The sequence below is a fragment of the Lycium ferocissimum genome, chromosome 4, assembly GCF_029784015.1.
Source record: "Lycium ferocissimum isolate CSIRO_LF1 chromosome 4, AGI_CSIRO_Lferr_CH_V1, whole genome shotgun sequence".
Lineage (NCBI taxonomy): Eukaryota > Viridiplantae > Streptophyta > Magnoliopsida > Solanales > Solanaceae > Lycium > Lycium ferocissimum.
In genome coordinates, this window is record NC_081345.1 from 42,366,233 (window position 1) to 42,390,457 (window position 24,225).

General features: G+C 32.8%; 2 protein-coding genes across 2 annotated transcripts; both read left to right on the forward strand.

The window, feature by feature from the left end:
* Positions 1–2,152: 2,152 nt before the first annotated feature.
* Positions 2,153–3,934, forward strand: LOC132054732 (photosystem II reaction center W protein, chloroplastic-like). The gene is made up of 2 exons (XM_059446700.1): positions 2,153–2,339; positions 3,579–3,934. Exons 1-2 carry the CDS (start codon positions 2,243–2,245, stop codon positions 3,896–3,898), a joined length of 417 nt encoding a protein of 138 aa, XP_059302683.1. The 5' UTR covers positions 2,153–2,242; the 3' UTR covers positions 3,899–3,934.
* Positions 3,935–10,016: 6,082 nt separating this feature from the next.
* On the forward strand, positions 10,017–15,469 carry LOC132053063 (F-box/LRR-repeat protein 17-like). Its single transcript, XM_059444889.1, has 11 exons — positions 10,017–10,878; positions 11,340–11,441; positions 12,341–12,485; positions 12,561–12,745; positions 12,831–12,935; positions 13,557–13,654; positions 13,746–13,939; positions 14,020–14,086; positions 14,180–14,265; positions 15,013–15,111; positions 15,200–15,469. The coding sequence occupies exons 1-11, from the start codon at positions 10,265–10,267 to the stop codon at positions 15,257–15,259; spliced, it is 1,755 nt and encodes a 584-aa protein (XP_059300872.1). The 5' UTR covers positions 10,017–10,264; the 3' UTR covers positions 15,260–15,469.
* Positions 15,470–24,225: the final 8,756 nt, after the last annotated feature.

Genomic DNA, 24,225 nt, shown 5'->3' on the forward strand with positions numbered 1-24,225 from the left:
TTTTGGATGTACCATAAGCATTCTTTTGGTTATATAGAATTATATAAGCCTTCCAACAAACATGAGGACTTGTAAAATTAGGCTCATAGGGTAAAGACATTTAAAAGAAGAAGAAATAATTCAAATAAAAGATCAACATCAAATTGCATTACACTATTAACCTATTTGATTGTTAATCTTATGTACTCTTATCCTTCTAACATGAAAGACGAGATCACAGAATCTAATGATTGTGAAGATTCATAATATAAGGACATGTTTTTTTTTCTCTTAAAAGTTTTAGAAATCGGTTAAAAATTTGTGTTGCTCCACCATTCCTCAAGGTCGAACCGTCATTAAAATGTTGCAGTCTGGTATAGCCTCGTGAGAATTTCTAAATGAAATAGCATATTCGACATGCACTCTTAGTCAACATGGAGTCGGGAACCCCTAGTCCTTTGTTGTTAGAAAATAAGATTAACTGGATTTATTATATAAAATAAAGGGTAAACAAACCTACTATGATGTCAATGGATGCGTGTTGGAGTAAGAAAGGAATGCATGTCACTTTATCTATTTTTTAAAGTATACGACTTTTCAATTGGAAAATATATAATTATCCGATGATGATTATTATATTTTAGGTTTATATCAACATTTTTTATCGTAACATAACATAAGTAACCAAGATCCAATCAGACCATTTGTTTGTGCATGCTGAGCAATGTACAATCAATATATGAAGGAAACGAGATCACAAAGTCTAATAATGATCGAGAAAATCCTTATAAATATAAGAAAAGTACATTTCTCTTAGAAGTTTTGTAATTGGTTAAAATTCTGTGTTGCTCACTATTACTTGAGGTCGAACCGTCATTAAAATTTTGTAGTCTGATACAACCTCGCAAAAATTTCTAAATGAAATAATAAATTTGACATGCATTCTTAGACAGCCTATGGACGTCATGAAGTCTTAGAAAACACGATTAAGCAAAATTTCTATATAAGGGCAAACAAACCTGCTATGATGTCATTGAATGCATGTTGGAGTAAGAAAGGACTGCATGCCACTTTATCTATTTTTAAAAGTATACGACTTTCCACTTGAAAAATATATAATTATCCGCTGATGATTACTATATTTTAGGTACAACATATTTTATCGCAACATAACATAAGTAACCAAGATTCGATTAGATCATTTGTTTGTGCATGTCGGGCAATGTACAATCAACTATGAAGGAACGAGATCACAAAAATCTAATAACGATCGAGAAAATCCTTATAAATATAAGAATTGCTCATTCTTTAGAAGTTTTGTAATTGGTTAAAATTCTGTGTTGCTCACTATTCCTCGAGGTCGAACCGTCATTAAAATTTTGTAAGTCCGTCTGGCAAATACTTGGTCCAATCATAACTACAAGAGTGAGGTTTAAGAAGGGTAGAGTGTCTGTGAAGACCATTTTTAGACATTTTGTAATTATAGCATGTGTATATGTTATTTAAAAATAAAATAAAATTACAAAGTATAGTGTAGAAACTATGAAATATTTACTCCCGCCATCCCAAATTAATTGGTATCATATTCGAAACTGAATTAGATTTGATTGATTCAATATATTAAAAGTTAGCTATTAAAAAACTATACAAAAAGTACTTTTAGTTGCAATTTTTCTCATATCAATATGATGAAAAAATACATCTTAAAAATGTTGATCAAAATGTATATGATTTGGGATGGAACGAGTATAAATTTTTTTTTTTTTTTTTTTTTTGAAATTATGATTAATATTAGTGTTGGAAAAAAACACTCATATAGATCTTTACATTACCTCTTAATATAGATCTTTTTGGGTTATTTGCATTTGTCATTGGAATAAATGACACGAGATAAATTAAGGCCTCGTATTACAGTTTGGTTTTAAGCCACCAAATTTATTGAGCCGCTCTTGATGCAAACTTTATCCCTATCTTGGGAGATAGAGAAGTTGTTTCCAATATACCTTCGGCTCAAAGAAACCTCGTAAGTTTTGTAATTAATTTTTTTATAATTTTTTTGGGTGACAGGACACGTGCCAAATTATTGTTGGCTAGCAGGAGATGAGGGGCAATCTAGGTAAATGATGTTGTGTGGCTCGTTGTAGTTTTTTCAACTTAACATACGTGTCTGTGTCCCCATGTCAGAATCAAAGTAAGCCAACGGTGTATCTAATAGCAGTGAAGAAGCTGTTTCTCATTAGTAGCTTTGATATCATTCAGAGAAATGGCCAGCTTCACTGCTTGCAGTACTACAGCTTCTTCAGTTGCCCGTGTGGCTCTCGTGCACAATGGATCTGTATCCCACCCCTCGTCTGTTCTTGGTATGTTAATTTTCTATCACTTTGAATTTTGATCGAGTTTAAATTCGCTAAATTAGTTTTATACTATTACGTTACCTAAAAGATAATTCTCTTATGCCTATATCATTATCTAACAAGCTAAGTAGGGTTAGCAATCTGAAAAATTAGTAATTTGATCATTTTCTTAGATTTGTCCTTGACTTTATGATATGATAAGTGGCTTAGTTCATCCATCGGATCATCTGGAATTCTTAATTAAACCTTCATTTGAAAGATCGGAAATTAAATTTGCTTATTTAATCTTCCTATCAGACCGGTAAGTATAAGAAGGAATACATTCATTTTGTGATTCATTCTTTCTGCTATTTGCTTGGCTACAATGGTTTATGCGTGTATCCTTCATGATCTAGGAATTCATACAAATAATACGAAGTCCACATTATAGATTGATATGAAAAAAGAATTGAAAATACACATAAGTTATCCGATCATGAGCGGAGTTAAAAGTACTGGAAGGGGTTCATTCGAACCTCCTGGTCAAAAAATTATACTACCATATATACAATGTCAAAAATATCTTTTAGATATACATATAACATATGATAAATTCCCTTAACTTCTTCATATATTTATTTCTTCACATTTCGAATGCCTTAGTAAAATTAAAATCCCGACTTCACCACTGATTATATCACGTGTACACACAGGGGCGGACCCACCCTATTAGGAGGGGGGTCACGTGACCCCCTAGCCTCGGGAATACCATGTACATATATGGTGTATATACCTTAAAGAATGTATATGTATTTAAAAGGACCACGAGAGATATCCATTCTTTTGGTGCATTTGGTTGTTGTGCAGTTCCCCGACACCTAGGTTCGAGTCTCGCTTGCAACACCTTTATTTCTATTTTTTGTTGAGTTTGTTTTGTTTCCGTTCTAAACCTATTTTTGTTTCTTCCAATTTTGAAGTTTATACTTTATACTACTACTTTACCAATAACTTATCATAATTATTAAGTTTTCAAATAGTTGCATGCCAAATTTTCACATAATAAGTGACATATTTATATTAAGGCAGTGGTCATTGATGCCCCCTCTGCGTCAAAATCCTGGCTCCGCCTCTGTGTACACATCTTAATGGTGTGAGGTATTGAAAAAACTGTGTGGACTTGATCCAGAACATACAATATCATCTTGTAGTAAGAGTGTCTTTGGATTGACTTAACAAATTAACCACTGATTTCACTTTTTCTTTCAGGATTGCCAGCCATGAACAAGACTATGGGAAAAGTGAGATGTTCAATGGAAAGAAAGCTAGAAGGGCAAGAAAGTGAGTCAAAATTAGGAATGTGTGGATCATTGATGGCAGCAGCATGTGCAGCAAGCATATCAATTAGCCCAACAGCAATGGCTCTAGTGGATGAGAGAATGAGCACAGAAGGAACTGGGCTTCCATTTGGGCTCAGCAACAATCTGCTTGGTTGGATCCTTTTTGGAGTCTTTGGTTTGATTTGGTCTCTTTACACTGTTTACACTTCTAGCCTTGATGAGGATGATGATTCTGGCTTGTCCCTTTGAGCTTAATTATAAGCAAGTTCCAACAATAACCCATTAATTCATATTCTTAATTGTGTGAATTATGTAAGATGATCATGATTAATTACTTGTATTGATGTTGTATCTATGAACTTCTTCAATTACTAACTCCCCCTCCCCTCCTCCCCCCCCAACTAAAGATATACTCCCCCCATCCCAAAGTAAGCGCCACTTTAGTTCATTTCACATCCACTAAAAAAAATACATGGTATAGTTTATTATGTTATCCTTATTTATTAGATGTTTTTGAGAATTAGCACAATTAACAAGAAGTAGTTCTTTAATATAAGCTATAGTTGGAAACAATTACTCCCTATTTTATGTCTCGAATTTTTAAAACGACACTTATTTTAGACTTTTTTTTTTTTTTTTGCTAAAGCAACACTTATTTCAACTTATTGTTGAGTTATATATCTGTCCCGGATAATAGCTTCCTTATACTCGGAATATTGCATTTAGAAATTTAAAATGCACATGTTTTATAGAGGCAGGTGTAAAATGATATAGTCACTCACATGAATTATGCAGGAGTTAAAAAAAAAAAAAAACATGACAATAATTATTGAAAAATTTAATTTAATTAATAAAATGTCAATTATATAGGGGTAAGATATGTGTACACACCGCCTTTTCCATAGCCAACTTGTTGAATTATACCTACCTCACATATTGAATGGGAACGATAACCCCCCTATCCAATATTTTCAGGTGAGAATCTTTTATTTTTAATAAATATCTTTTTTTCTTTTTCTTTCTAGAATTAAATACAATATATCACTTTTATTATTGTCTCATTCACCTATTCTTCTGAAAATAATGTAGAACAACTACTTGAAAAAATCTGTTAATAAATTTCAAGCTACATTTCGTTCGCTTTTTTTTTTTTGGGGGGGGGGGGTGGGGGGGGGGGGGGGGTACTAGATTGCCAAGATCTTAATTATTATACAAACTAAATACAATCTAGTATCGGTACTGTAAGTGAGACGATATTAAAAGACACCAATCTATGTTAAATTGTGATGTGGCTTGTTTGAGTATATTGTATCATAACAAAATGTCAAGCATCATCTAATTTTCGATATAATATACTAAAATTAACGACATTTCTGTGAAATTAAAGGAAACAAATTAAATCTTTTTAAATATTATTTGATTTAATCTTTATATTTAATTCATAATGTGTGTGTGTACACACACACACACACACACATTTCTCTAACCCTTTTCTCATTCAGTTTTTCTTACTATGATATTTTAATTATTTCTTTTTCATTTAGTATCTTACGTTTAATCAAAATAATATCATACATATGATTTTAGTCGTGATTTTGAATTCGTCCAAAATATAAATAAAAACTTTCTCTTGTTACTTGTCGTAAGATATATTGATAAATTTAATAATTACTACTAAGCACTATTTATATAAGCAATTGGATCATCTTCTCTTTTGTTTCCGGTCCACCAAATTTTGTGTTTTAATTTTAATTGTTAACACACACACACACACACATATTTCTCTAACCCTTTTCTCATTCAGTTTTCCTTACTGTGATATTTTAATTATTTTCTTTTTCATTTAGTATCATACGTTTAATCAAAATAATATCATATATGATTTTAGTCGTGATTTTGAATTCGTCCAAATATAAATAGAAACTTTCTCTTGTTACTTGTCGTAAGATATATTGATAAATTTAATAATTACTACTAAGCACTATTTTATATAAGCAATTGAATTAACTTCTCTTTTGTTTCCAGTCCACCAAATTTTGTGTTTTAATTTTAATTGTTAAATATATATATATATATATATATATATATATATATATATATATATATATATATATATATATATAATTTATTAATACTACTAAGCACTATTTTATATAAGCAATTGAATTATCTTCTCTTTTGTTTCCAGTTCACCAAATTTTGTGTTTTAATTTTAATTGTTAATATATATATATGACGAAAGATTCAAAACTTGGACATATAGAGAAAAATGTAGGTAAGATTTAACAAAGATTAAATCTAGTTTCAATGGCTAGTTTAGTGACTTTTTATTTTAAAAAAAAAATTAATTACTTATTCTCACCGGAAAATATTGGATAGGGGGTTATCGTTCCCATTCAATATGTGAGGGGGGGTATTGTTATATCCCGTATTTTGTACGTTGGAAAATTTTAAGTTGGTTGTGACAAGTTATGGACAAGGCTATTTTTTTTCCGACCGTGTTTTAAGGCATAAGTCGCTTATGATTTTATTATGGAAGTATTAAGGAAAAAATTGAAAAGTGAAATTATGGAAACTTTATGTTCATGAAAAAAAAGGCCATATGGCGTGTTTTCTGTATTATGTGTAATTATATATGATGGTATAAGGTGAGTCAAAATCATTTTTCATCTTCTACACTTATTTCAAGAACTTGGAGAAAGACCAAAGGAGGCCATTCGGCCATGACCATGGCCGAGTCAAATTGATCAAAAAAATATATTCTCATGTGTGTCAACTCCTTAGAAGGTGCAAACAACATGGAGTTGTTGAGCAAGTAAATTATTCGTTGATGCCATGTAGGAGGCCTAGCTTGCGGGAGAGATTTAATCTTTATTTTCATATGTTATGCATGGTTGTGTATGTTGTGGAGTGTGGGAATGAATAAAATTCATGAATTATGGTAGTGAGGTTGTGGTATATGTATGTGGTATTGGTAGGAATGAAAGACTACTTTTATTTAGTGTAATTTGGTTATTGTATTGCAGATTATGTGATGTAAAATGAAGGTTTAATGGTTCAAGATTGAAGTATAATCGTGTGGGCTACTTTGGAAGCTAGTGTGATTGTAATATGGTTTCTTGTATTTATGATAATAATGTTGTCAATGTGTGGATTGTTGATGTAGTTTATGAGTTTTGGAAGAAAGAAATATGTTAAAGTTGTTCACCATTGGGAAGGTTTCGGGTTCCAAGCATTGGTTGGATGAATTGAATATTTTGCATTGATTGAAATGTTCTTGAATCTTGTTTGAATGGTTTTGATTAGTACTTGAACATGTGATCGTCGATGTTGGTTTGAATATATGTAGTTGAATTGAATATAAATGAATGTCGTCGAATTATGTAGAAAGGAGTTATTAATGTTAGAATGCGTTTGAAATTAATTATTGATATCGTTTATATGGTTGTTGGTATTGTTGTTGGAGATTTGGCCGAGTTGAATTCTCGGGGGTTGTTGAATTATAGGGAGATCTTTGCCCAAATTTAGATAAAATGATGGCTTGAATTGAATATGCTTATGACTAATGTTAGTATCCAACTGTTGTCAGTAGATTTTGAGAAGACGAGACTTAAGTTTGGACTAGCTTAGGAAGCCGGGACGAGGTATGTGAAGCTTATTCCTTCTTTCCTTTGGCATGTCTTAGTGGTAAGTAGGCGATGATACGACATTCCGAGCATGATTACGATTTTTATTTATCTCTTGATGATAGCATTCTTACATGGTTCTTATGTCATTCGTGTAATTGGATTTTAAAAAAAGGATTTTTGTTCTTAAAAAGTTCTATGTCTAAAAATGTCCGTAACTTTATTTTTTGATATGCTCATTTCCTTATATAATGTATAAGGCCCGTAACTTTCATTCTCTCGATTTATTTGACGTATGTTAAGTGACCCTATTAATATGTTTATGATGTTTGATATGTTTCCGAGTAGTGTCCGAAAGATATTTGAGGTAACTTATTTTCAAATGACGATTCGTTTATTTCATTGAGTCTAAAATGATTTATGTGCATATGGTTTCTCACTACTCGCTCGTGCCAAGCTCAATGTGTCTTTCAACACGCATTCGTGCATATTCCACCGCATTATTCACCGAGTCCCTCATGTAGGGGCGGACACGCTATATATATGTATATGATGATGTGATGACATTGGCGGCCAGGGATGACATATGATGATTCCATTCAAATACATGCTATTATATATATGAACATGATGGCATGATTTTACTTACCGAGTCCCTCACTTATATATGTACATGTATATGATGATTTTATTACGGGACACGCTATATATATATATATGTACACGAGTTAAGTTTCGAGGCAAACCTTACGCTTTTCTCGTTACTATATTGGTTTTCTATACTCCGTATGTCGTGATTACCATGCTTTACATACTCGGTAAGATAATCGCACCGACCCCTTTCTTCGGGGGTTGCGTATAATATATCTTAGAAGAAGATTATTGACTCCATTTCCTCCTCTGGTTTATAGAGTGCTTTTGATATGGTATCCGGAGTTATGTTAGAGACTTTGCGACGCGGTGTCGTGCATATAAGAAATATATGTAAGTATTATTATGCATTGTGTTATAAGTTTCATGAATTTGGTTTAAGAAAGATAAAAAGTATGTTTGTTTCCGGAAGGTTTTCCATTATGCACTCAATGACGATTTGAGGGCCCAACATGATTATGAGTGTAACGAGAGTCGATAGTTCGCTCGGCCGTAACATAAAAGTTGAAGGGATGTAAACCTTTAAATGTTAGGGGGATAAAGTGAGATTTACTCTATTATGTAGAATAAAATTATGTGGAATAATTTTCTGTATTTTGTAATTATGAATGAAACCCACTAAATCATATTATTAGTCAAATCAAATTAATAACTAGACAAAACCTTTGGAGAGATTTCTCCTAAATTGAGGGAATCTACCGATAGAGTGATAAGGAGGAAAGACATTTAAAACCGTAAAGCAACTATGGTAAAACCATATTACAGTTACTTTTGTACTTTTGGTAGCAAATTAAAAAAAAAGACCATAGAAGACAGAACACATGTTTGTACTTTTGAGTTTTGACTGCTTCGAGTCAGGTGGGTAACAGTGAGTCAGCAATATTAAAATGGAATAATAGCACAGGATCCTTTAACTATTTGATATATTTTGATTGATCCTTGTCAGTTGTGATACAGCTAAACACATTCATCTTTTTATTTTGAATGACACGCTTTTTGGTTAAAAAAAAAATGTTCACTTAACATTTATTTTTTGGTTAGTTTATTATAAAATTAAGAAAGAATTAATTTTATTTCTCTAGATTTATCCTTATTAGGTGTTAAGTGATCAAATTACAATACCTATTTAATTACATATTTTTGTTTTAAAATAGTATTTTTTAAGGGGTGTACAAATGGCTAAGTGAACACTCTTTTTGAATCGGAGGGAGTACTATATATGTTTTTGGTCCATTCGTTTAGGAAATAATATATTTAAATTACTTATAAAAATTATTACCCATAAAATAAAGTATCAATAAAAACCTAATATAATACACGACTAATCAAATACTGCAACGGGATAATTCATTAAATTTGTGAAGATTTATAAGCAGATGAATATGAAGTGCATACTTCGATTAACAGAGAATTAAATATACTGAAAAGGGCCAGATATACCCCTGTAACATAAAAGAAGAAAAGAACTAAAAGTTGAAGGGATGAGTCGGGGATAGGCTGAATAGGCGGATTTCTAATCAGGTATTAGAAAAAAAGTTGAGTCATTTGATTATGAGTTTGTCACGTGTCCTTTCGTAACTATGAAGTGTGTGGGAGTATAACGGGAAGGGTATATTTGGACCAAATCTCATACAAAAGATATATTTAAATTATTTATTTGGACCAAAAGTATAATAGGAGGGGTATATTTAGACCGAATCTCAGACAAAAGGTATATTTAAATTATTACTTTTTTAGTTTTTCACTCGGCGTCCGTTATCAACATTGGAGGCCAACTATATCCAGATTGGCGCCACGTAGGGCCTTATTCGAGGGGAAGCATTCCTTATCAAGAATTTTTTCATACCCAAAGCGCGAATCCGCGACCTCTGATTAAAGGAGGAATAACCCATCCGTTACACCACATCCTTTGGTGTGGTATATTTAAACTACTTTTAACTGGACATAAATATATTTGGCCCTTTTGTGTTGAATATTCTTACTTAAATATATTATTATTAGGATAAGTATGAGAATTTTGTGATATTAAAGGGACTAGAATTGCAAATATCCCTATTAAAATGGTATTTTACTATTACAAAAAAATTTCACGTAGGCGCCAAAATACCAAACTCCCGCGACATTTTCCCACCATGCATCCTCTCCCTTTATTTCTAACTCATCTAACCTCATTTTCACCTACGCCATTTCACTCTCGCCGGCGCAAACTAACAGTGGCGGATCCTAAATTTAAACACTGTAAATCCTAAAGATTCATATATATCTAACTCTAAATAATTCAGTTCAGAACAACTCATATAGTTATATACATCTTTTTTTGGATCCGCCACTTATCGATATGCAGGGCCGCCGTCCCCACCCAGCCACCTCTACACCTATCTCCGATGTTATCCTTCCCAAGCGTGGCAAAAAGCGTGGTAATTACAATTGTGGCCGTTGTGGTGTACCCAAAAAAGGCCATGTTTGTAATTATCCTAAGAACCTTAATCCCATTGATAATCCTAATCCCACCAGTCCTAATCCTAATCACGAATTAATCGTTTTATCTTCTCCACCCTCCGTTACTCGTCCTCAACCGCCGCAACCGCCACCTCACCTGCCACGTCACGTACCACCACAGCTCCGACGAGCGCTTTCATTTGATGACATTAGTGACTCACATGGATCTGATGATGAATCCGATAATGAATCGGATCTATTCGGGTCGGGTTCCGGGTCGGGGATTGGGAAGTTACCGGGTAGTTGTTTATGGGAAGTGTTTAAGAGATTGACTCCACCGGAGTTGCTTTATGCGGCTAGGGTTTGTAAGGTGTGGAGAGAAGCTTCTAGAAGGATCTGGAAGCATGCTGAGGAGCTTAGACTTAGGGTTCCTGTAAAAGCCCAGATTGGACTTGTCGGGTCGGTTTTGAAGAAGTGTCCTGGCCTTGTTAAGCTTTCTCTTAAAATGGAAAGGTAATGATGGGTAGGATCTAGGGTTTTATTAGGGTCACCTACATAGGAAATGAATATAAGGAACTAAGCTTTCTATTTTACAATTGGAGTTTGATTGAACAATGAAAATAAAGAACATAAAAAGGAAAACTATAATTTGTTAACATTTGATAATTTGCAATGAGAATGCCTTTGTATCCCACAAAGGTTGAGTTAAGGTATGCATAAATCAACCTCACTTGTGGGATTACACTGGGTATGTTGTTGTTGCAATGAGATCGGCTTATCAGTACTTGTGAGCTCGAACGTAAATTATTGTTAGCGTATATATCTTAAATGCTTTAAAATTAGTACTAATAAGTATAAAATGCAAGTTTTGTGTGTGTTAATAGGTTAGATTTGAAGGAAAATGATGTTATGTATACCAAGTGGTGATAGAATTTCCATTCGGAAGATTATTGCTGACAGTGTATATTTTGCAGTGACATTGACGCTACCATGCTGGCCTGCATTGCATTTTCCTGCCCTAAACTGTATTCACTGGAGATATGTACATCTGATACCTCAGTCAATCGGATCACTGGGTATGCTTTAGTTAATTTGCACTTACACTTATATTTATGTATGTTATGTTAGGATTTTCTTCTTGTTATTCTCCAATTAGTTTTGGGCAGTTCTGTTCTCTGCTATATATCCATGTCAACCACCACAGATCATTATTAGTACATCATAAGCATTAGTTTTTATGATTACCATGCCCAAGAGAAATTCACTGTTCCTTGATCACGGTCAGGATAAAATATCCTGATTTCTCTAGAGTTATTTGCCATAAGTCTTTTTAGTCAATGGAGCAATATGTTGAGACCGTCAGGATAAAACACCCTTGATTTCTCTAAATTTTTCGCCATAAGTCTTTTTAGTCAATGGAGCAATATATTGAGTTTAATCAACTCTAGAGTTTTTGAGGAAGAGGAGCATGTTAGATTAAAAACCTCATCAGTAAATCACATAGTTGCAGGAATCTTGGGAATTGATGTAATGCAGTAGGAGTTGTTTGGTTACTGGTTAGGAAGTGAGTTATTCATGTATTAAAACCAACATAACTAGTACCACGTTTGGTAGCATTTTAGTTGTTATGTAAAAAATTCAGCACACCAAGAGTATGTGTTCGGTTTCTAGTTTACAATCCCTCATAACTAATACTTGTAAAATTATAAGGAAATCTATTATGTATGCATGGTATAAGATGGAGTAACTAATACGTGAATAACTAATCCCTGCATTATACCTATATAACTCTAACCAGAAACTAAATGACCCCTAATTCTTCATAAATGCTTTTCCTCCCATAGTCACTTATTTGGCATCCCAATTGGAGATGTTAATTTCATGTAACTTAGTTAATGTCCTGCCTATTCTAGTATTCCATAGTATAGGTTCACATAATAGTTGCTGAAATGAATGAAATTTCTACATAGCGCAGGGATGAGTTGGGCCGTTTTGTTGCTGAGAAAAGATGTCTTACTAATCTCAAGATGGAAGGCTGCTCTAATCTTGGGGGTTTTACTCTTTGTTCAACCAGTCTCTCAACTCTTTCGCTTTCAGATCTCTATTGTCATGCTAAGATGGTAAGTAGTGTATGCTGTTGTGGTCCTTTTATCTGGACTGCAAACCTATACTTGACGTGTGTTTACCTCTTTTAGGTCTTTAACTGCCCCAACCTGAAGGATATTTCCTTGGATTTTTCTCGGCAAGAAAATGATACCACTGATCTTACTCTCATGGTGGATGGTCTTGGAAGGAGCTGTCCAAGACTCCAGAATATTCATATTGCCTCCATCCGCCTAACACATGCTGTTGTGCTTGCTTTAACAGCAGCAAATCTAAGGTTTTATGAATTTCTCTTTCCTAAAAGGCACCTTTTTTTTGCTTTATAAAATCTTGTAATTGTTTTTTACTGCCTTGAACCTCAGGGGGTTACTGATGCTCTCTCTTGTGCTGGGGTCAGAGATAACTGATGCATCTGTTGCAGCTATCACTTCAAGCTACTCAAGCCTTGAGTTGCTTGATTTGAGTGGGTATGTTTCACTTCCAGCCCCCTTTTTTGTGGTTCCTGCACTCTGAGGGTGATAAGAAATAACTGAATGATGGGGAATCAATACACTAGTGGTTGCATTTGACACAGAATTGATGGTTGAGCAGGAGTTATGTGCTCGAACAACATCTGAAGTTGAAGTTGGGAAATTTTTTATCTCAAATTGAAGTTAGAAAGAAGTGTGGAAATGAAGTTGTGTTTGGATAATTCTAGATTTTTTGGTAAAAGAAATTTTAGAAGGTGAAAATTTGTGAGTGGAAGTTGAAGATTGTAAAACTATTCACTTGATAAATACTCTTCAAACTAGTATTTCAACGTGACCTTTTTTCAAGTTTAAATTAAAAGTTTGTTCTCAATTTCACCCAAAAAATAATAAATGGATTTGCAAGTTGAAATACCATTTTCACCATTATTTTCTTTTATGGATCTAGGGAAGTTAGTCCAATGTGAAATAGCAATCATTCTTAACCCCACCTGATACAGCAATTGTAGTTACGTATATTGGGACCATATGTCTTTAACAGTTGTATTTTCTGGAAAGCAGCTAATTTAATTGAATGGATCTTTGATGATTGTATTTTTCTCTTGATGTTTCATGTTGCAGGTCTAGCATTAGTGATAGTGGCATTGGAATGATATGCAATGTATATCCCGAGACATTGTCTAAACTTCTCCTTGCTCTTTGTCCAAATATCACTTCAAGTAATTTTCAGATCTGCTTCCTTAATTATCCAACTCACAAACCTGTTGCATGTTCACTAATTTGTTGGGAATCTCTGTTGGATTCTTTTAGGTGGCATTCAATTTGCTGCAGCTCAGTTGCCTAATCTAGAGCTCTTGGACTGTGGTATGACCATATGTGATCCTGATTTGGACAATCCAACAACTCAGGAAAATAATCAAAAACTGCACCGTATATATCAAAAACTGATTATTAAACATACCTGCTTGAAGAAATTCAGCTTATGGGGTTGCTCTGGCTTCGATGTGAGATTCTTCAGTCAATACCATCTAATGTTTCCATTGAATTTTGCTGCTTTTGCTGACTGAAATTCATTCTCATGCAGGCATTATATCTAAATTGCCCCGAACTTAATGATTTGAACCTGAACTCTTGTACAAATCTGAATCCAGGTTTGCTCTTTGATGTGTTCCTCTTTAGCCTTTGAGCTTTAGGATAATGGAGCATTTTCTCTATAATTGACTTAAATAAATTTTACCTTACAGAGAGATTGTTACTCCACTGCCCCAATCTGGAAAGTGTTCATGCATTAGGTTGCAAAAACACGTTGGTTGAAACCCTTCAGAATCAGGTGAGCTAGCTGAATTTTCCCATATTCAGAACTTCATTTGATGATGTTTAAAGGAAAGATATTGAGTGAAAGCTGTTTAAATACAATAAGAGCCTAACAGAATTGCAGTAAAATCTGAAACAGAAACTTGCTGATAAACAGGAATTAATCAACCAACAGCCACATGCCTCAAGACTAGGAAATCCACAGCTGAAAAATATCTGGAAAAGATCTAAGGTTTCTTTGCAATTAAAAAAAAACCATATCAGCAGCTTCCTCATCATGGCAACTTAGTGTTCTACATGAGCATCAACAAACTTACTGCTCGTGAGGCATATTGCAATAGCTTTCTATCCAGTATGCCATTTGAACACGGTCCCAATCTTGATCTTATTTTCTTTGCATTGACATGTTATATGGCCAGTTATGTCATTAACAGAGCAATTTTACACTGTTCTCTTTGGCAAGTCAGTTTAATTCTTATATGATTTTGTTTGACTCGTGCTATGTAGAAAGCAAATCTCCTAGTGTTCTCTTGGAGATCCACTTTAATTACTGTGCTTCCTTCTTATCCTCTGTAGGAACAAATATAATCACCATCCTCCATAAGAGCATTTCACTATAACGACCAAGTTTTTTTCAGAACCGATTTTTCATGTTATGTTATATATTATATGTTCTCTATAACAACATTTTGCTATTATAACAGCCGAAAGCTATCGAGAAGTTTGATTGTAGTTATTTGAATCTATTTTTTGTTCCATGCAGGTATGCACAGATTTTATGGCTATGGAAGATCATTTTCATTGCAAGCGTCTTCCTGATGGCTCTAAAAGGATCAGAGTTCCACATTTGTTCACCCCACAGGTAATACCACAAAGTGAAATTATGTTTATAGGAAATTATTCCCTTTTTAGTATAAATCAAAGAGTAACATGGTTTACTTATTTTGCAGCCAATTGACAAGAAGAGAAAGAGGATTACAAAGCGCCATTGTACTGTGCTTGTAAATTAGTCCAGTGCCTGTGGCATTGTTGGTCTAGCACTCTAGCCCATCTTGTTGGTGTATTATTTGTGACTATAGGTATTGGAGGAATAAATGATAAAACTAATTCTGAATATCAATATAGGGAAGAGAAGCGAAGGATACTGCTCTAATTTTATTCCCTTAATCAATAAACAGCGTTTGGCATTTTGAAACTTGTGATTAAAAGAAGTCACATTTTAACAAAACAAAAATGTTTTTCCCCCCAATAAAGCAATGTTAAATTCATCTCGGTATGGGAATATTTTTTTTTTGTTGACTTTTTTCTGTTTTTCCCCCCTCCTAGGAGCTTCTCACCTTTTTGCTTCCTTGATGAGTTAAACCCACAACTTTAGGTTTGGAGGTTGAGATGTGCTTACCATCTAAGCAACCCCTCTTGTTAACAAGGCAGGTATAGATATTCTCATACATCTATACCCAAATATAGATATTGTTGTTTGCATCCAAGTTTAGAACATTATGGATTTAAAAACACTCAATTTTGACATTCTACATTAACTTAATATTTGATTTACTGAGTTTACAATCTGTTATTTATAGTTATTTACTTAATCTTTCAATACATATACATGATCTGAGCAAAATTATTCAGTTAGAGTAAGTCCATTTTCATCTTTGATATAGGATAAGTTGCATGCATCTTAAGTTGTTATGAACATCTTGACATTAAGATTGAATGATCCAAACATTTTACCCTTCAGAGTGAACCTTTAACATTTTTTTGCGCGGATTGCCCTTCTTTTGGGCCTATAACAACTTAAATTTCTTGCTTGTGTTGTGGTTTTTTAAATTATGCCCATTTATAAGTAAGATTGTCTTTAATTTTTGCCATTTGGATCGGTTATTGAGCAACTCCATAACCAAACCAATTTATGAGTTTTAAAGTTTGAATCCCCGCTCGAACATAAATTGAAAAAAAATTGCCACCGTAAGGTTTGGTCGCGTGTATGCGGTTTGGTATACTTGTTGATTTTTCAATTTATGACTAGCGTTCGTACAATTCAAATATTCTCTATGGGCGGACTTAGCATAAGTATGTTGGGTACGGATAACTTTGGTAATTCAGCAACAAGTTTATCACGAGGGCGCATACTTTTAATGGGCGAATTTTTATGGGACGTAGCAATGTAAAATGACCAGAGATAGTTATCTTGGTTTTGCTTTTTACCCATAATGCTTACGACTTATTAGTATGTCGGGGTTGGATTGTTTGGACATATTCCTTAACAAGTTTATCTTGGAATTGGGCCTTAATGGCAAATTTTAGTTGGGACGGACGTAAAATTAAGGAATTACCATAATTATCTTAGGACATACATACTTATAAGTCTTTATATTATAAGTATGCGGCGGCATAACTTTGGTAATTCCTTCACATATAAATAGGCATAGCTAAATTTAAATTTTATGCGAATTTTTAAAATTTTGACCGTGTGTGGGTTCTAACTTGGAACTCATAGGGTTTACTATAACCATAAAATTTAAAGATTTGAATATTATCGGCGTAAAATTTAAAACCAAACCAAAAGAAAGGCAATTCTGCGAATTGCCCAATCTTTAATAAGTATCTGATTGCCATAAACTTGGGCCCATAACAACTTAAACGGAAGTGTTTCTATAACAGTTAGCCCATTTATAAGTAAGAATAGCTTCCTCTAACCAAAAAAATTATATATAAAAAATATGCATATCCAGAGGCTCAAATGAATTACAATATTTAAAAAAATTCATTTTTTTCCCCAAACAAAATAGAATGCTTGAAAGTTGATATATAAATGGTGGATTTGAACATGCATGGGGAATAGCAGAGTAAGGAACACAAGAACATGACAATGGGCCATTGACTAACCCAAAGCCAACCCGATCACACGTGTGGGTAGGCCCACATCTCACTATCCATCATTTAATACTTCACATACGTGCGTACCTTCTCGGAGCAACTCATTTCTCATGCACTGTATTCTTTTTTGCTACTCTTATCCTTTTATCTTACAAAAAATGATCATTCCATTTTTCCCCAGTTATTTATTTGGCACTTGTTACATTAACAACAACATACCCGATGTAATTTCATAAGTGGGGTCTGGGGAGGATAAGATAGACGCAGACCTTACCTCAAAAGAAATGTGCCGAGCGTCTATCGGGAACAACCTCTTTATCCCATAAAGATAGACGTAAGGTTTACGTACATTTTATCCTCTCCAGACCCCACTTATAGAATTTCACTGGGTATGTTATTGTTGTTGTTGTAACAAGTGCCAAATAACTTGGAAAAAATGGCACTTGTGGATCATCAATATTTAGTCTAAGTAGGTTGCAAAAAAAGTTCAAAAGTTGAGTTATGTTGGAAATGAAATTTACTTAAGAAAAATCAAAAGTTGAGTTATGTTGACGAGGGATATATTATTTACATGCATGAAAATAAATCTATGCCTACGGCATTATATACTGCATGCAAAGATGATTCGGGGTAGCGAAACCGCGCGTAGGCGTAGACGGATAGGGTTACTACCACAAAGTAATTAATATGGTGAAATAAGTGAGATGTCTTAATATTTATTTATAAGGTTTTTCCATACGTTTTTCAATGAGTAATTTGATCTATCTATATCATTTTTGTAAGTTATCACTTCATGAAATATCTTTTGAGGTTGAACCAGAAAAAGGTCAAGATTCATTTCTTATCAAGATGATCAAGTCAGACCTATTTTAATTTTTAGTTTACCCAATATTCAAACATTCATATTAAATGTCCACACTCTAGTTAGCAAGTCTGAAGCTCTAAGCATGCGAGGGATCATTTCCCTGGTCCTCAATATGTGACTTGGTCTCTTTATATTGTCTTTGGCAATTCTCATTTCATGAGCTAACCATTTTAAGGTTATGTTCAATCTACTTCTTATCATGATATCAGAGTCGAACCTATTTCAATTCTTCATTTCTTCATATTATATTGTTCATGCTTCAATAACCAGATCTGGACGTGCGGAGGTATTTGAATTAATAAATTTTAAAAATCAGATGATTATTATTGAAAAGAAGGGTTGAGTTCACTGTCATACATGTCATTACTAACCATGTCAATCTCTACGGAAACACGTAACGTGGTCTTAGACTCTTGACACATACCTTTTCAAAATGCTTCTCTGTGCCTTTATTTTTTGTTCTCATTAATTGTTGTCCTTTGTGGGCGTGCATGTGTGTCTTAATGAACTCAACCCCACAAAAAGGCAGCCCATAACTCACCTTCGAAATGATATATGTAAATGTGTGAACTTTAGGGAACCCCAAGTATAAAAGCTTTGCTGGTTATGAGAATAATTGTTTTTCTTTTTGTGGTTTATAATTTAATTTTCTGACCCAAGTCTCAAAAGTTTAAGGCGTGTTTTTATATGCTACAATTCATGTAAAATATAACGTTACACAAAAAAGAAACGGAGGAAATGATTCCTTCAATAACTATACTTCATTCGTTTCAATTTATGTGTCTTAGCTTAATTGAACACGGAATCTAATTTTTTTAATCTTATGATCTTAAACTAAAGATGTGTATAATATATCAAAATGCCCTTTAATCTTGTGGTCTTAAACATGTTACGTGAGATGTTAAAATTAAGGAGTTGTTAAATCACAAAAAACAAACAAGTTGAAATGGAGGGACTGGGAGTACTTAGGATCGGCTTAAAGCCTAAGCCAACAATTAAGATCATCGATTTTTCGAGGCCTAAAAAATTCTTAATGGTAACTGGTAAGTAGAAATAGTAGAAACTTTTGTGAAATAAAAAAGGTTATTTAATTAAAATAACATTTGGAATGGTCTACAAAATAGTTTTTTGCGGAAAAAAGGGAGCTGATATCGTGGGTATTATTTTTCAAGTCATATTTCAAGGTGTTACTTTCTCAAAGTACAAGATATTATATTATTGCCAAGTCATCTTTTCAGGGATTTACTTTATCTTCTCAATTGAACTCATATTCAAAAGGCTGTAGATAGGGGTGTTCATGGTTCGGTTTGGGTCGGTTATTGATTAAAATCATAACCAAACCAATTTAGTCGGTTTTTAAATGTCTAATACCATAACCAAACCAAATAAAATAATAACCACCGGTTTGGTTATTGTCGGTTTGGTTTGGTTTGGTTGATTTTTTTAGCTTTATAATTGGTATGAGACTTATCGTAAGAAACATTAAAAAAGTTGAAAAAGACATGCTCTTTTTTTGTTCAAACGATAACTTTTATTTATCATTTAAGGTGGAACAAACATCATAAAACATTTTTACTATTAATGATAATGTCGTGCTCGAGTTTACCCAAAGTTTTAAACTATTACATGTAGAGCTAAAAACTAACTAAGTAGTGGCTACACCATTTTTGTCATCTTAATACACATACCTGGAAATAAAGTAGAGCATAGGAGCTTTTAGTTGTTGTTACAAACATATATATTATTTAAACATAAAGACTACCTAAAATTAAAATGAAAATATATGAAATAAGAAAACTTTGTGCAACGATCCCAAACTTTGGGGCAGTACTTGCATTTTACCCTCAATTCTTTCATTTTATTAAAAAAACTTTGTGTAATGATCCAAAACTTTAGATGTTTTTCTATCATTATCCCAAAGGCTAGGGTCTCGACTACAAGGAGTTGTTCTCTTCTGCTTTTTAGGAGGATTACCCACTCTATGAAGAAGTATTAGGGCATTACCGTATGCTTAGTTGCGAAAGAACGTCGACGTTATTGCAAGATTCTATAGTGAACCTCCAAATCTACAAACTCCATGTCCTTTTCATACGAAAAATATTAGAAGTTTAGGACCCCATTCGGACAAGAAAAAGAAATGATAAATTCGAAAAGAAAAAAAGAAAAAAAAAACTAAAATCAAATGGTCATCAAAAGTAGGCTAAAAATTTAAGTTAAAGACATTAGACTCTAACGCACGTGAGTCAGTAGCGTTTACACTTAACACTTAAAGAGTTAAAAGACTTAAAAACATGGGCCTTAAACAATCATGTGAAATAAGTAGACAAAAAATCAAATTAATGATTAAAAGGCATAAAATATTTATAATTATTTATGAAAACTAATATTATACATAAAAATAATTATAAAATTTATGTATATAATTTATCGGTTATTTATTCCTATTATTTTTTAATATAACCATAACCAAATCAAATATTATCGGTTTTTAAAATTTAAAAAACCAAATCAAAACCAAACCAAACCAAATCGGTTTCTTTATTCGGGTTTGGTTTTAATTTTTGGTTTGCTTTTGGTTTTAACCAAAAACCGCCAACAGCCCTAGTTGTAGAATATCATTTTACATTTGTAAAAATTGACAAAACAAATGGAAGATTGACTTGGCGATCGTGTTTAGTAGACAAACAATTCTAGGGAAAAAGGGATAGAGTAGCATGGGACATTACACAATCAAGTCTTTTAACAATATAGTTCGTTAACACTAAGTTTTTAACAGTATAGTTCGTTAACACTAAATTACAATAATCTATATTGGATGTTTTTCAGAAATTATGAGTCGATAATAAAAGAAAGAGACATAATGGACCTTTTATTTCTTACATAATACAACTAATGTTAGACACAATATTGTCAAAGGGAAAATGAGATGAGAATGTATTCAAAGCTACAGCTATATTTTGCTGAAAATCAGCTGTTAGTAGGGACTGAGAATTCATGGCATACATTATGACACACATAAATATCGATAATATGTGGATGAATTTGGCCTGGATACGTGCGAAGATGTATACTACTCATGGACTTAAAACAACCCAATATTTTCGACATACAATGTGTGTGTATATATATATATATATATGTTGAGTTATAATTTCAAAAGTATAATAAGTTTTAGTGTTATAGTCTATAAGAACTTTAAATGTTGAAGTTCTGTACTAAATTCAAATTCTGAATCCACTTCTTCTGATACGATCTGAACATTTAAACCCTAGTTAGAAAGCAGATCGTCCTTATCTTTCGTTAGTCTTCACCTGTTACTTTCATTATTTATTGGTTTTTAAGATTCAAAGTTGTAAGAAGAAAGTTTGGTTTTCCACTTTTTAAAGTTGAGCAATTTGACGATAATGAATGAATGAGGGTCTTTTTCTAGAGAAATAATAACACTATTTTAGATGAGCTTGAGGGTTACATATGGTTGCTAAATTCATTGTCGAAAGTATAGACATGCTCAAAATCAACTTGTCCTCATTCTTGTTTATATCGTATTTATTTGTTTATTCGAAAAGTAGAATGCTTTATGAAAAAACAAGTTAGGCATATCTTTAATTCTTTAAAGTTCACCAATTTGACGAAAATGAATGAACGAATGAATCCGTCGTCTTTCTTCATCTTTTTATTTATTAGAAAAAACATTAGTTAGGCATATCTTTAATATCTTTATTTGAATTATAAATTTTCATGTTCATATAGTTTCTAAACATATTAAATTCGGAAAAAGGTCAAATATGAATGAACGAATGAATCCGTCGTAACGTTATCTTCATCTTTTTATTTTCCATTATATAGAACCACTAATGCCCACCACCGATTTCTCCGGTACAGCAATATTCTTAACTACGAAACGGAAAGCTTCGGGTCACAAAGCACTGGTTAACACAGAGAAACAAATCAACCACATCTTTATCAATTAGAAGGGAAAAAATGCAAAAATATCAAAGGAATGAAAGCTAGACAAACTAAATAATTCCTATTGAAATCACCAAAGAAGTAAAATTGACAAGAATCAAAAGGAATTTTAAGATTTTTTTTTTTTTTTAAATTCAAGAACTCTATACAAAGACTAATATGGAATTATGGATGAAATAATTAAGAGGATATATCTTGAAATACCAAATCACGTGGAAAAGAACAGATTTTGAAAATAAGAAACAGGAACATTGATGGTTCTAGCAAGACACCTATCATGATGATGACCAAAAAGAAGAAAAAACAGAGGGAAATGGTGGAAAAAAGAAGAAATGTTGAAGAATATATTCAAATTTAACAACATCTATAATTTGGGTATTGAAGATTGAAGGATTTTAGAGATGGGTTTTGAATCTTTTCGTGAGAATTTTGGTTTGGAAATTGGATTTGGGGGTTTTAGGTTTTCAAAAGTTGAATTCCTATTGAAACCACCAAATAAAGTAAGGTGGTGGGCATAATGGTGGTGTGGCAGTGGTGCCTATGGTAAAGATGACATGGAAGGGAAGGGTGTGTAAAATTGGGTTTGTTAGTGACGTGGCAAGATATCATACGTATTATTTTCATTAAAATATTAATGCCACGTGGGATGAGCGCCTCACATTAGTCAACTTTAACAATGGAGGGGTATATTTGTGCGATAACATTAAAGATATTTAGACTCAAAGATAACGATAGTACAGGGGTATATTTGGCCCTTTTCCGTATTAAATTTTATGTTTACGAACTTGAAAAATCTATGTCAAAATTTATGGTCAAAGTTTTAAAGTTTGACTCTCGTATTCCGAAAATGTTCATATAAATTGAAACGGGGAGTAAATTGCAAACAACGGCGGCTAGCAGTTTAATTAGCGCTTTAGTTAGTCCACTACATTTAAATATTACTGTTACCATATATATTTGAATGGATAGGATTATCTAATCCCATGGTTTTGAACTTTTGGATAATTATAACTAGCAAACAGTGGGCATGGGTCAAAAAAAACTAAGTTAGTTCCAATAGCAGCACGAGTTGTCTCATGTACATCGAAATTCCTTGAATTTGGACCCTAGTACAGTACTTTATCTGCTAATCACTATTTTAATTTCCCCTTTATTTAAAATTTAAATATAAAAGTAGGTGACTTGGGGAGATCAATCAAGCAAATGGAAGGAGTAAAGTTTTTGATTAGGAAAAAAAGAAAAAAGAACAGCGTTTCATCCAAAAGAGCATGGTGGGGTTGTAACGGTTTTGTTCACTGACAAGTATAAATGATTTTTAAAGTTGACCTCCGGTAACAGGTAAATCAAACTCATTATTAATATATTAAAAAAATAGATTAATAATTTGCTGTAACTACTTAAATTAAACCCACAACGTTAAATATTTTACATTCTCCAACCTACACCTAAATCTAAATGCACATTCGTTTGTTCAGGGTTCAGTTGTTTCATACCTAATAGTAGTATCTTAGATTTGATTTGTACATTTATATATGTTCGACTAATCTTACAATTTTATATTTATATTAAATTAATACTCTTCATCACAAAAAGAAGAAGAATAAGAAAAGAACAGTAGTTTAATAGCACCATACACTAGTTAATGCAAAAAAATTAAATTGGTATTTTTTTTATAAAATAAAAAATATGGTACTACTTCTTTTGTCAAAATTGGTTGGCATGACCTTTTTTGCTCGTTCAAAGAAGGTGGTATCGTTTTATATCTAAAAACCAGATTATTCCTAAATATATTTCTATTTTGTTGATACATGAGTTATTCTATAAACTACAAACTATCAAACAATTGTATGGCAGAAGTGTTATTCTGTTACTTTTATGTTTACTTTATTCATCAAATTGTTTTTTTATTTTTAAAATATTGATCCCTAAGAAGACCGTCGCTTTTGTGTGAGGAACAGTTTACTATTAAAATAAAGGCTGAACTACGCGATAGTGTCTTGAATTTGTCAGTAATTTTATTTAAGAACTCAAATTATGATCTGTTTCAATAGCATCCGAATACACGACAATATTTTTCTATTAAACACATTCGGCTCATAATTTTGAAAAACTTTTGAGTGTATTCTCAAGCGCTCATTATGTAAATAAATTAACCACTTAAAATAAATCACCTCTTTCGATTACACGCATTAGCTTCAATAAGCCGCAAAACCACGTGTGTATTTCAATTGATTCTATTATGTATGATTAAATAAGGAGACATAT